This window comes from Lytechinus variegatus, chromosome 3, assembly GCF_018143015.1.
Source record: "Lytechinus variegatus isolate NC3 chromosome 3, Lvar_3.0, whole genome shotgun sequence".
NCBI classification, from domain to species: domain Eukaryota; kingdom Metazoa; phylum Echinodermata; class Echinoidea; order Temnopleuroida; family Toxopneustidae; genus Lytechinus; species Lytechinus variegatus.
In genome coordinates, this window is record NC_054742.1 from 17,533,595 (window position 1) to 17,547,153 (window position 13,559).

Genomic DNA, 13,559 nt, shown 5'->3' on the forward strand with positions numbered 1-13,559 from the left:
TATTTTCTCTCTCTCAAGATGACCTACCTTTGGATTTCCACCGCTTTCTTTAGAAACATAGAGAAGCTGGAGTGAGGACTCGGCAACCGTCTTGGTTTGATCTAAGAGATCGCTCTGTCTTTGTGAGTTTATGCTTTTGGATGCAGCCCCAATGGCATTCCGAGTTAGAGGCTCAAAGTAATTTGCCATAGCAGTAACCTACATACAAAGGGAGAGAATAGATCATTTAGCAAGGCAATAAAAATTGAAGCAGAATTGAGAGAACTAGATGAAGGAAGCAAACAGTTTTGCCTAAGTAGAATATACAGTTTACAAATGCTAATTCAATAAATCTTCACAACTAAGCACTAAACAGCCATTTGAGTAATCTAGCATTTAATTAAAACTTTCTTTTTTCTGATACATTAGTTTTCCCCTTTTCACTATTAAAACGTCATATATCAATTGAAGCAATCTCATAGATGTGCATAGAGTGTCAAATGAGCTGACAAATTGAACCTGGACTGTTAGAAATTTGTGTCACAATTGGCTTTCCATAGATGGATGTCCACAACTAAAGACCAGAGTTAATAGTAAACACAAATTCAGAATATAGGCCAATGAGTTGATGTGGTTTAACTTGTTTGAGTTGCAAAATCATACCTCTCTAATCAAAACTTACAGGCCCTTTTTCCAATTTGTTCCCTGATTGCTATAAAGCTGGCAACCAAGTATTTTCTCAGCAATAAAAAAAGATAGTAAATCTTACCCCATGTCCAAGTTGCTCTGCTTGTCCTTTAGCTGCAGCAGCCACTTTATCAATATTAGCGTTGATCTGTGCTAAGCTGTTAAGCAGGTTCTCAGTGTAGCCCTGTCAATACACAAAGCAAAAAATCAACTGAATTTAATTTAATAAATTCATTTCAATGAATAAAAGGTAATCCTTGAGCATGAATTGATAAATTACCCATTAACACACTTTGCAACTATCCCATCTAGACTTATCCAGCATGCAATCATTCTCGGAATTCATCAATTTGTGATTTTTTCTTTTCTTTTTAAGGGTTAATTGTATTTAGGTCCATTAATCCTGTTCTTTTACAATGCATATATATTTCATCTAAAAAAAGGTTTTCCCTGTTTCAGGGGTGCCTTTGAAGTTTACTTTGAAGAGTATAAATTAAATAGACTCATATTATCTCAAAATCTATTGGTAATAAAGAGGCAACTTTCTAAAATGGAATAGGGATGGTACAGGAGCAATGAAGTAAGATAATAAAAGGGAAGAAAGTATTTAAAGAAAGAGGGAGTGCTAGAAATAAAAGGTGGGATTCATAGGGTGAGAAAAAACTAGGAAGTCATATGAGAATATTCATGATAACTAGGAAGGGGTGACACAATCCTAACAATAGTAATAAATTAATCATGAAATTCATAAATCAACATATCTTTATAATATATACCCTGAGAGACAAGCCTTCTTGTGGAGGCAGAGTCTGACCAACAGCAGCTAAAGAAGCTTGATCTAAATCACGGATTGATTGATTCACTTTATTGATTGCTTCATCACATTCTCTTTGTCCAGGTGCACGATCCCTGTATAAAAAAAAACACACCAACACCACAAATAAGCAATCTCTATCCTTCAAGTTTTGATATGACTGTATGATTCTTCATCTGTTTTATAATATTCATATTTTCATAACTTCATTACATATGATTCATACCAGAAATGGCATGAAAAACATAGATACATCGAAAATGAAGTATAACTACAAGATTATCCTTTAAAAAGTAACAAAAATTTTGCAAAGTGTGTAATATCCAAAATGATAAAAGGATGGCCTGATTAAGAGGTTTAATCTCCCTGCTTATTTAAGCCACCATCTAGGATCTTCCATGTACATACACACTAAATATTTAAAAAAAAATCATTCAACTGGTGTTATTCTGCTCTTGGGCATAATGACAGCCTCCACTTTAAACCTCATTTATGAATTTGGACTAAAATTTCAGCATGTTAACTATATAAAAAATATATAGATAAACAGGCAAGAAAATGCAAGGATTACACAACGTATGATTTGAAAATAAATCTGTTCCTGCCTAGCCCCCCCCCTTCCTCCCATATAGAAAGAGTATGATAAAAATCTAGTGTTCATCACGATATATCATGCTAATGGCTGCAACAAAAAGTAGTCCAATAGGGGATCCGATGATCAACAATATAATTGTACAATAATCTTAGCATACAATGTTGATCACAACTACTACAAATGGGAATACACATAATATAAAATAACTAACCTGATAGATGCAATGAGTTCCTTGATAGAATCTGATACATTCTTGCTATGATTGGACAATAGCTGCCATGTAGGAGGATCCTTAGGATTGATAGCCAATGGCTTGGCTGTTTGGATCAAGGCACTAGAGCTAGAAATCATACGTTTGCCTGCTGTAACGATAGGCGTCATTGCAACTTGGGCCTGCAAAGAAAATGAAAAATAAAAACATGCATTATATGGAAGAAGTACAGGGCAGCTAAATAAGCCATTGTCATTGTTAGGATAACAAGTAAATTAAATGGAAGGGAACTGAGAAACCACTGATTTAAAATGCAGGGAATAGTTACTTTAAAGTGATTAATTATACTGTGAATGACAAGAGGGAGAAGAAAACTTTATTACTGATCAAGAGCCTAGAGCAGAAAGAGTTGACTTTTTAGCAGGTTTAAACCCTTGGTATAAGGTATGTAATGTGAATTATATCCAAGTGTCATCTTATATTCAAGTATTGCAAAATTGTAGTGGTCATTGTATGCATTTTTTCAGTCATCAGAATATAAAATTTGCATTTTTTTTTCAGCTGTCAGAATTTGAACTTGGGGTCTATTGCCCTCTCATGGTAATGTTTTTAATCATTATTCAAAATAGCTTTCTGGAAACCTGCTTTACGCATAGAGTAATTATATATCATAAAGATACCCAAATAGGTGATATCCTAATGTTTTAGACCATTCCATTCTTGCTAGGCAAAAACACAGAGATTTTTTGATGATTTCTTAATAATTTTTCATCCCCCATCGTTTTTTTAATGTTACATTACTCAGAAATTGTATATGGACTCATGAATACATCAATAAATACATTTTGATTTACAAGTCAATGAAATTCCCCCAAAATCTCTTTACATGAATATATCTTTTTTATAGTTTTTCTCTTATTTCTGCTGCATATTAATTACATTTGACCTTACCTGTGGTGTAATCTTGGCAGGCACACTGGCAAACTCAGGAGAACTAGCAAACGTGATAAGATTCTCAACTGCTTCCACAAGAGGTCGCGTCGTTTCACCGCAGTTACGACGATTTGCTTCAGAGAAGTTACCATCCAGTTCCTGAAAGAAAAATGGTAAAATATTGACAGTGATTCAGATTGATTTAAGAAATATTATTGGTATTCATATGTACCATCATATCAGTCAATTTTGATAAAAAAATAGATTTTGGGATTTTTTGGCATTCATCAAAACTGCCATATCAGTCAATTTTGATCAAAAAATTGTTTTTAAGATTTTTGCAGAAAATTAAAGTACAAGTCCTTATCTATACATACATTAATTTTTGGGCAGCAATTTATTTCAGTTTCTGAGATATGTAGGGATTTTTAAGGCAGAATGCACTAATCACAATGAAAACGTATACTGTAGCAAAGAAAACAAGCAACAGCTGCACGCTCTTAATATGCAAATGCATGTTCAGCCAAACGGTCGTATCTGCAATGCATTGACTTCGCACATGAAAGTTATACAACGTTTTGCTTGATTGCGGCGTATAAAATTCGCGGTCAGGGTTGTTGTATTCCCTTCGGGGCTTTTCAACAGGGAAAATCAAAACCACTCAAACCGAAATTACAAGCAAGTAGTTCTTTTGCGATATCTTGTCTAATTCTTGTTTCTGTGTAAAAATAAAGATATCAATAAAGAAAGCATGTGTCTTGGTCTTTCTTACCATGTATTTTTCAAGCAATAAAAATCTTGTATGGCTTGGGACAAAAAGTGCATATTATAGTAAACTTTGAAGTCGATTTTCTCTGATGTACTGTTAGGACAGTTTTTAAAGATCAGGGCATTATGCTGTGATTGCCTTGAATAGCAAATGTGAATTAAAAAAATGACACATTGTCTTTTTTCAATCATCTTATTAAAAAAACTCATAGTGGAAATAGGCCTCTTGGAAAACTATTATCAATGCATAATAACATTATAGTGTCTGATTACATAAGTATGACTACTTACTTATTGATCTCAGTCAATATACTTGCAGTTCAAAAGCTTCTACACAAATATACAAATGTGTGCCAAAAGTGCATATGCCTAATGATTTTTAATAAAAGAATGCATTTTGATAGGACATCAATATTCAATCCTCTAGTTATGAGAGTAAATTCTCATATACAGTTATTTTCTATTTATTTCCCACATCACATTACTTTTTAGGAAAAAAATGGGAAGGAAGAAATATTGAAGCAGTGTAAGAACCTCAAGCCAAATTGAAATAATGATTGAGAAAGTAAAAAAAAATAGCACATCAATGATAAGGAGCTCATCCGGCATCTCGCCACAAAATTTAACACAATTTTAATTTCAGCCCAGTTGACACTGCAGTGAATTATAGTGGTGACATTAATTGAGGAGATAGAATGGAAATTGATGAAGAAATGACATAGCATTTTTTGCTATCTATGAATAGATTTCATATAACTTAAGTCTAAATAATTTTCTAGTCAAAATTTCTAAACTCTGTGTAGAACCTTGGTGAACCTCATGTAGCTCTCAGATGGAACAAAAATTATCAAAATCAATTAACAAATAAATAAGTATTTTTTGTGAGCTTTGAAAATATATGAAGGTCAACAAATAAAGAAGCATCATATTAGGTGAATTTTAAAAAATATGCATAAATCAATTTTGCATAAATTAGCGTAAATATTGTTATAGTCAAAATTTCGAAATTCTGAATAGAAGTTTGATGAACCTCATCAAGCTCTACCAGATGGAAGCAAAAAATTCAAAATCGGTCAACAAATAAACAAAAAGAAGCATTTTTTGTGAATTTTAAAAATGTACATTAATTTGCATGTTTAATGAGTGTTATAATTCTGTGTAGAAGTTTTCAATCCCCCACCTAGTGCTATCATATAAAGCAAACAGCATTGAAATCGGACTTGAAATGGCGAAGAAGCATTTTGAAATTGTGGACGGATGACAGACGACAGACACCACGCCACGGCATAAGCTCATCTGGCCATTTGGGCCCGATGAGCTAAAAAACAAATAAACTGTTACCCTGATGCTCTTGACCAAGTTGGCGGTACTGTTAGCCACATCTTTTGCTGACTGGACAAAGTGTTTCTTAGCTACTGGGTTGCTGGTCTTTGTAGAAGCACCTTTACATATATTGCACAGGGCTGAAGTGTGTTTGGCAACCTCTGTTGCTGCAGCCAAAACCTGTAATGATTCCAACAACAATCAGGCACCTTATTTATTAAAATTGTATCATAAAATATTTTTAGAAAATCTTTTGAATGGATTCTTTGGTTAACTTGTTCCCTTCTTTAATATAAAGATCTTATATCAAATATGTAAATAAGTAGGCCTAATGATGTCCGCTCTCTGCTATTACAAGTATGGCTTCTTTTTAATGAGAATTCTTTGAAGATACTGATCAAAATCTAGATTACTCTTGTTCTTGACAAAGAAACCCTTGAAGGCCAAGTTGTTATTGTCAGATCTTTGATTCTCATGATTTAACCAGCATGCAGAATTTGAAACTAATCAAAAAATCTAGATTATTCTTGTTCTTGACAAAGAAACCCTTGAAGGCCAAGTTGTTATTGTCAGATCTTTGATTCTCATGATTCCAGAAAGCAAATTTTGTGAATTGAAGAAATGGAAGGACATAGTAGCAGCCCCAATCAAATCATGTTTCAACTGGATGTAACTTGATTAAACAGAATACATACATAATATATAACATCAGAAATAATGGGCAATACATCCTCAGGGTACCTCTCATTACAGACCAACCATCAAGCTTCTCCAAAATCTATTCTGGATCAGGTGAACTTCCCGAAAGTTAACAGAGACACAACATTCAAACTGCATTATAACACATTAAATAAGGCATTTATCAGCAGGTATTCTGGAGGCTAAAAATATTTTTGGTTAAACATTGTAACTATTTGTAGCAATATGGAATACCATCTGCCATGAGGAAAAATGTGCAAAAAGAATTGGTATGCATTAGTCTACTCCTTGTCCATATCAATGGTTTAAATTACATATGTAGACAGTCTGTATCTAAACAAGAGGGCTTAACCCTAAATAGACTAAACGTGGAGGGGGTGGGGGGGGCAGGCGGTCGAACATTAGCATAAATTGAAATTCACTTATCCCGATAAGTTTGAGAAAGAAGTTCAGATTTTGTCTTCAAGAGAAACTCACCTGTTGTTGGTTGCTATCTGGATTAAGAAGGCTCTGACAAGCAGATTCAATAGCTTGGAAGGCACGAACTAACTGAGACTGGTCAACAAGACCTGGTCTACCTGCTACACTCGATGGGTCAGAGATACCAACCAAATATGCAGACTGAAAGCAAAAATAGATTTCATTATATACATCAGACAAGAAAAAAAAACAGGTAAGTATTAGGTACCGGTAGGCGAAATATTTACATAAAAGTTAATTCCCCAAATCCAATTTGACATGGATTTCCTATTCATATCAACAACAAAACAATCAATTAGCGTAACAACACTCTATTATATCAAACTAGCATGTTCATAAACCGTTACAAAGATAAATCACTGTGACAGAAACAGTCACTTTTACTCCAAGATATGTAACTTCCTTCCTAGAGTAGCAGGTTGATAATTTTTAAATAAACTACTCTGGTCACTGTTCAGAAAAGTTGTAAGCACCGACTTAATGTCACCTCTAACAGTTTAGTGAAATCTGGTCTCTGGTTCTTACTATGCTGTCTGATATTGACAACTTCTCCGAGTTACACATCTTCATAAAATGGTTGCCAGGGGGATTCATGAAGCTTATTGTCAGTGAACTGTACTAACAAACTTGATCTACACAAATCAGGATCACAGTAGCTTCTAAGAATAGTTGAGTGAAAATCTGTGACTACTGCTTCATAACACGGCTTTTACATGTTTACCTGAGCAGCAGCTTCGGTGAGTCCACAAACAGCCTGACCTGCTGAATCTACCATCTGACCAAACTTCTCTAGCTCACCGTCCTTGGCAGTCTTAGCAATACCATTCACGCTTTCACCAAGGTCCTAACAAATATAACAGCAAAATATTGTATCTTAATAGCAAGCTAAACAAATGAACATATTAACACTGGTACAGGAAATTGACAATGTATGACACTTTTTATAAATCCACTTAATTATTTTGCAAGAATCGATAGCACTGCATAGTTCAAGAAAAGAAATTCATATGAAAGTAATCATCTACAAAATCAAGGCATGAAATGTCCATTTTTGAAATATTTCCTTAATTGAAAGGCACTTTTCAACAAAATAAGAACAATCAATATTCTCTCATATAAAACAAGTTTATATAAAAACTTACATAACAGGAAATTCTTTCAGAATATTTCTACGAGCAATACTTATTAATCAATTCAAAGCGAACACTTTATTTGTGAGTCTAATTTCAATATTAAACATTTTTACTGTGAGCACTTTTCTAGTTTATCAACATTCTAATAGGTTACTTGGAAGTCAAAAGTTTACCTTTGATTTGAGCATGATGGAATCAAGACATTCAAAGTAAGTCCAGTCATTGATTGGTTCATTGATGTTATCAAGGATAGACTTGATTGTTTGAATATTACGTAATGCATTATCACATTCCTTCTGTCCAGGGGCACTCTGCATGAATGTATTCAATAACTGATTCACACTGTCTGTTACTTGCCTGGGAAAACAAACAAAATATAATCCCATCACTTGACAAATATGATTATGAACATATATTCAACCTGGAAACCCAAAACTTGCAAACATAACATCAACTTTAAATTCTTTTGTTGAGTATAAATCTCAAACTATTTTTAAAGGAAAGACAATTACAATTGTTTTGGGGAAAATTTTCTAAATCTGATCCTTTCTGATATTAGAATTAAACCTTGTCATTTTTAAAAACATTATTTCAAGCAAAACATACATCTACAGGAATAGCCACACAAAGATTTTTACTTTTTTTAAATTTCTGTTGAAATTCTCTTGAATGGGAGTTCATTGTGTAATCTAAAAGGGAAGAGTATCTTGAGATCTACTTTGGATTACTTGTTTGGAACCTTTTTGGAGAAACTACAATGACCAACCCAGAATGGCATGATAACTAGGCCACAGATATCCCACCTGATACCCACATACACCTGGGTATAGAGGAGGAAAGATAGTAATCCTTACCTAGCAGCAGAAGCCAACAGGTTCTTAGCATTGGGGGCATTAGGATCCACTGACATAGACTTGACAGCTAAGAGAAGTTTACTTGATGATACTGAGATGTTCTTCAGACTACCCACCATGTTGTTCTGTGCGTCAGTCTGAGCAAACACAAGAATTAAAACATCGCCTTATTTGTATGCATATATTCTTTACCCATGTGACCATTATATGATTTCAATATTACATTCCATAAAGCCTAGCCTGACCCATCCCAGGCATAGGCCTCACTGTGTGGAATTTACAGATATACAATTATCTCTTCCAATACTTAAATTTCAATTCATTATATAATACCATACATACATTTTTTTAAAAAAGGGTCTTGCTCCTGACATGAATTCATTTTTCATTTTGATTAGCAGAAATCACTTCACACTGCGTCTTCGACACCAAGGATATTGCAAATGTAGTACATCTTAAATATTAATCTGCTAAAACAATAGCAAGCAATGTATATCTAGCTTTCTGTGAAATGTCGCTCTAAAATCACTTTTGAACTTTCACTTCTTTGTAATTATTGTAACACACCATGGAAACCTTGATTGTAATTGTCTGCTTAATGGATGTTGTTCGGGGGATACAATAATGGAAGTTGTCATGACTGTGACATTACCACAATTGTAATGAAATGGTCCACAGGTGTTTCTAGACTTACCGGAGCTGTCCTGGCCATACCCATACCAGAGTCCATCAATTCCTGGAATTCCCTGCTGAACTCATTAGCTGCTAAAGCCAGTTCTTCAGTTGTACCTCTGGCAGCCACCACTAGTTCTCCACTAGCTACATTGAGTCCTTGAGCAGCACTGTTCAATGCATTCTGATGCTCCTGATAATTCCTCTGGGTTCCTTCTGGCAGCTGCAGGGGGGGCGATTTGGTGACAGGCCGATGCATAGGGGTGCAATTAGGAGGAAGGGTAGTGGCAGGTGGTGGGAAGGGCAATTGGTAGGATTCAATGGAAATAAAAAGAAATAAAGTTAGCATCAAAAACACTTTACGACATACAAATAATAAACAAGATATATGTTTATTTGCAGCCCCCCACAAAAATAGATGGTTGAATCAATGCATACTGTGCTGCATAATTGAATAATACAAATGACATTAATATTGCAAACAATTATCTTTTCGAGACCCCCCTCCCCATAAACCTACCTACTTAATATGGACGACAAAAGAAACATTAAAAAATAACTAGTCAAATTATATCTTGAATGAAATTGATTTGAATTATATATTTCTAAATTAGCTCTTGAAATATATACATTACTTTCAAACTGAAGAAAAACCATGAAAATTGTAATATGAAAACATATATAACAAGGACTAATAAAAATCCAAAATAATAGGAAAATGTGTAAAATCCATCCAGGACTATCAAAGAAAACAGTAAAACAATACATCAAAACAGCTTTATATCAATATATGTTGTTTGATTTCACTGTATACTCAGAAAGGATAGGGCATGTTTTAATATATTGCTGACAGGCAAAATATAAGAAATGTGCATACTTAAAAGTTGAGGTATGAAGGAAAATATAGTCACAATACATAAAATCCACAATACAGAAATAAATTCTAGGAGACATACAAAAAATACACCACCATATTTTGCACAAATACAATACTTTCAGGACAAACTTTGTAACATGATACATCAGTTTGCAAGTACCCAAATGGTCTAGTATTTTTTCTCAATCTGTCTGCCTTTCTTTTTTGGCATGTAAGGTTTTACATTTTACATCTTTAAAAATCAATTTTGCATAATTTACCAATATGGTCTTAAGGTTTCTTTCAATATTGCAAAAATTAAAAATAACATGTTTAGAAAACAACAAGTTATATTTCTATAAAGTCATCTATATAATAAAACACTGTATGGCTTCATCATATTCCGAAAGTATTTAGAAAATAAAGCAATGAATGACTTTCATTAGCCTCAAAATATGTAGAAGTGGGATGGGGGAAAGAAAATTGATCAGCTACTAGTACAACTTTTTTTGGTTGCTTTTTTAAGAGACATACACTTGAAAACAAAGCCATCAAATCCTCTTGGGTCATACTAGACGTAGGTGATACGAGATCCATAGACAAGCTGTGACGATTATATGGCTTGCTCAACTACACCACGTACGTTGAACCCATGATATGGAGTGAGATGTGATAGGAGACATCAACAGATGAAGGAAAGATTGGAAATAGCCACAAGAGAGAGAGGTGAGAATAGACAGAGGCAGTGAAAGATGGAGTAGAGAAGAGAATCAAGATGTAAGCAATAGGAATATTATCAGAGGAGGAAAGAGATTTGCAAAGAAAAGATATAGAGAGAAAGTAGTCAGAAGATGGGATCAAAGGTTGAGGAATATGTTACACCAGGATGACCAGTAGAAATGGATGATGACACCATGGCACAACAAACATGCAAAGGTATAGAAAGAATAAAAAACATGGTTAATTATGAAAAGAAATACCAGTCACATTGCCAAACCAATCTAAAACCATCATCCACTGAAAAGTGTTGTTTTTATCATGTTAACTTCTGCAGCTCCCTTTTTGTATTTACCTGCAGGAACAATAATCCAATTTACTTTCTTTTCCAATTCCTCATAAATTTTCAGTCGATTCCAAAAGCAAAAATATTTCAAGACTTTACAGCAAACTTGGAATGACCAAAAGGACAATATTTTCAGGAGCAATGAACTAAAAGAAAGCTATTGCGTACAAGGAATATTTTCCATTCCAGTTTTCAATTATCAGTTTCCACCATAACCTATGTAAAAGCAATATGAGTTACTTTTAAGTTGTTGGTAACATATAACCCAGCGTTAGTCTTATATTGTAATGTGAATGGATAATTTTGTCTAGTCTGCTGATCTGATACCAGTCTAGTTTATGTCACAATTGCTTAAATAAGGATTATTGGAAAGTATGCAAAAACACACCAACAGGAACATTATTGGGAAATGATAATATACTGGAAAATTCAAATCCATTTGGTGTAAATATTTAAGCCTATAGTGAAAAACAACACCAGAAAGTCCATGTTCTTTTTTTCCTAGATATTACATTTTTCTTTTCTAAAAACTTTGATTTTTTTCTTTCAAAATAACTTGAGAGTTGCTCTTAAGAGTTTGATCTACATGTTTGTTCAACTTATCTTCAGAATTAATTAAAGGAATTCAATTAAAAAATTCTCAAAGGAAATTCCATAGATTGATTTGTATTTATATTTGAATATAAGAGAGAAGACATTTCCAGAGGGATAATTGCCAAAAAGAAAATACACCACAAGCAAACATAAAGGACAGTTATAGCAAGATACAATATTGGGGTACAACATGTAAAGAAGAATAACAATGTGCAAATACAGTATTTGTGACTTTTGATACAGTGCTATATAAAAACCCACAGATTTGTTTGGTTTTCAAATTGCCTACATACCATGGCATATTTCTCCTGCGCTTTTTTCATCATCTAATTAGTAAGCATGTCAAGAAGCAAGTATTATGAGTACAATAAAAAATAACAAAAAAAATATGATGAGGGCAAGAAAAGTAAGATATGCTTACATGGTTTCCAACATAATTTTCACAATAAAGTACTGATTAAAAGAAATATGAAGTGAATGATGAATAAGATTTAAAGATGAAAAAGCCTAGTAGATTTAAAAAGCTAAGAGGAATGTTCTAGTGGTAGACAGACAGCCAGAAAGCTTTTTTCTTCATGACTCTCAAAATTCAGTATATTTTGTAATGTAATTACCGTTAAAGGCTCATCCTCCTTTCAGTAAGAAGAACAATATATTCAACAAATTTAAGTATTAAGATATAAGAAAATAATCAGTGTTTGTGGAATGTAAATCAATCATAAATATTTGTATCAAAGTATAAAACATGATGGAAAGAAATTGTAAACATCACTTTCACTGTCAGAAAGCATGCTACCAATGAATATTACAATGACTTAAGCTTTCTAATTAAATAACAGCATTCAATGAATATTTGACATTAATAATTTACATTACACATCAAAGATATAAAGTCAATGCTGTGTTTTATTAAAGACAATATGAACAGAATATAATTCATAAAACAAAATAAAAATAAATTAATTATAACATAAATTGTAAGAAAGTTTTCAACTATAAATCTTCCCAGCTTGGTATTCTAGACAATGATCTTCAAAGAAATAATTCAAAATTGTAATTATTTGCATCATTGATGGTATTTCTGTCCAGAAATATTCAAACTATATTTGTCATGGCATAGGACACATTAAGAGATGAAAACACTCTTTTCCAAAATGGATGACATAAGTCACATTTGCTCCTTTTTTGCTATGGTCTTAATATCTCAGAGGGCATAGGGTTAGAGTTGGCAATGTAATAGTTTTGGTTCAGACTAATGTAAAGATTTATTTAGTTTTGGAGGTAAGGTTTTAGGTTTGGCTTAAAGTACAGAATTTCCATCGGAGCAATTTTTGCTGGAGCATATATCATGAAACCCTAAAATGATATTAGTATTATCATCAAATGAGAATCAAGATGCAGAAAGAAAACATGGCATGCCATGAACATACAATGCACCAATTCATTCAACTGATGGTGTGAGGACACACACAATGCATTGATTAATTCCATTGATGATGTGAGGATATCACACACAATGCACCAATTATTTCCATTGATGGTGTGAGGACATCATGCTTGTCCCACCTACCTTGCCAGACATGAGTCCTTTACTAGACTCTACTACTGCCCTGATGGCCTTATCCACATCACGCTGTCCTGGTAAGCAGTTCACGCAATTATTGAGGGCAAGAGACACTGCCTTTGCAACCTGTAATGAGAAAATAAAGTTAAGACATGGTATACATCTGAACAGGGCACATCATTTTAAAGACCATAAACAAATTGCAAAACTTTGGAAACCTCATTGAGCTTAGTGAAATCCAAAAGTATACTGAAAATACTGATCATATGAACAGAATACAATGAGCATTGGAACTCTGGACCCCAAATTGATTTTGAGGAGTATCATGAGAGCG

At 33.5% G+C, this 13,559-nt stretch overlaps 1 protein-coding gene across 6 annotated transcripts in view; it reads right to left on the reverse strand.

Annotated features, from left to right (window-relative positions):
• LOC121410368 (talin-1-like) overlaps window positions 1–13,559 on the reverse strand; it is a 106,809-nt gene that overhangs the window by 39,573 nt on the left and 53,677 nt on the right. For 2 of the 6 annotated variants that reach the window (XM_041602402.1, XM_041602403.1), the window contains exons 30-42: window positions 13,232–13,351; window positions 10,539–10,634; window positions 9,171–9,371; window positions 8,477–8,613; window positions 7,796–7,979; window positions 7,211–7,333; window positions 6,487–6,630; window positions 5,329–5,490; window positions 3,238–3,378; window positions 2,287–2,468; window positions 1,443–1,575; window positions 749–850; window positions 28–198 (exon numbers count right to left, since the gene is read on the reverse strand). In XM_041602402.1, the coding sequence (XP_041458336.1) occupies window positions 28–198; window positions 749–850; window positions 1,443–1,575; window positions 2,287–2,468; window positions 3,238–3,378; window positions 5,329–5,490; window positions 6,487–6,630; window positions 7,211–7,333; window positions 7,796–7,979; window positions 8,477–8,613; window positions 9,171–9,371; window positions 10,539–10,634; window positions 13,232–13,351 (1,896 nt within the window). Of the gene's footprint in view, window positions 1–27; window positions 199–748; window positions 851–1,442; window positions 1,576–2,286; window positions 2,469–3,237; window positions 3,379–5,328; window positions 5,491–6,486; window positions 6,631–7,210; window positions 7,334–7,795; window positions 7,980–8,476; window positions 8,614–9,170; window positions 9,372–10,538; window positions 10,635–11,954; window positions 11,988–12,275; window positions 12,294–13,231; window positions 13,352–13,559 lie in introns of all 6 variants that reach the window. The other 4 variants (XM_041602407.1, XM_041602406.1, XM_041602404.1 and 1 more) reach the window with 3 other exon arrangements.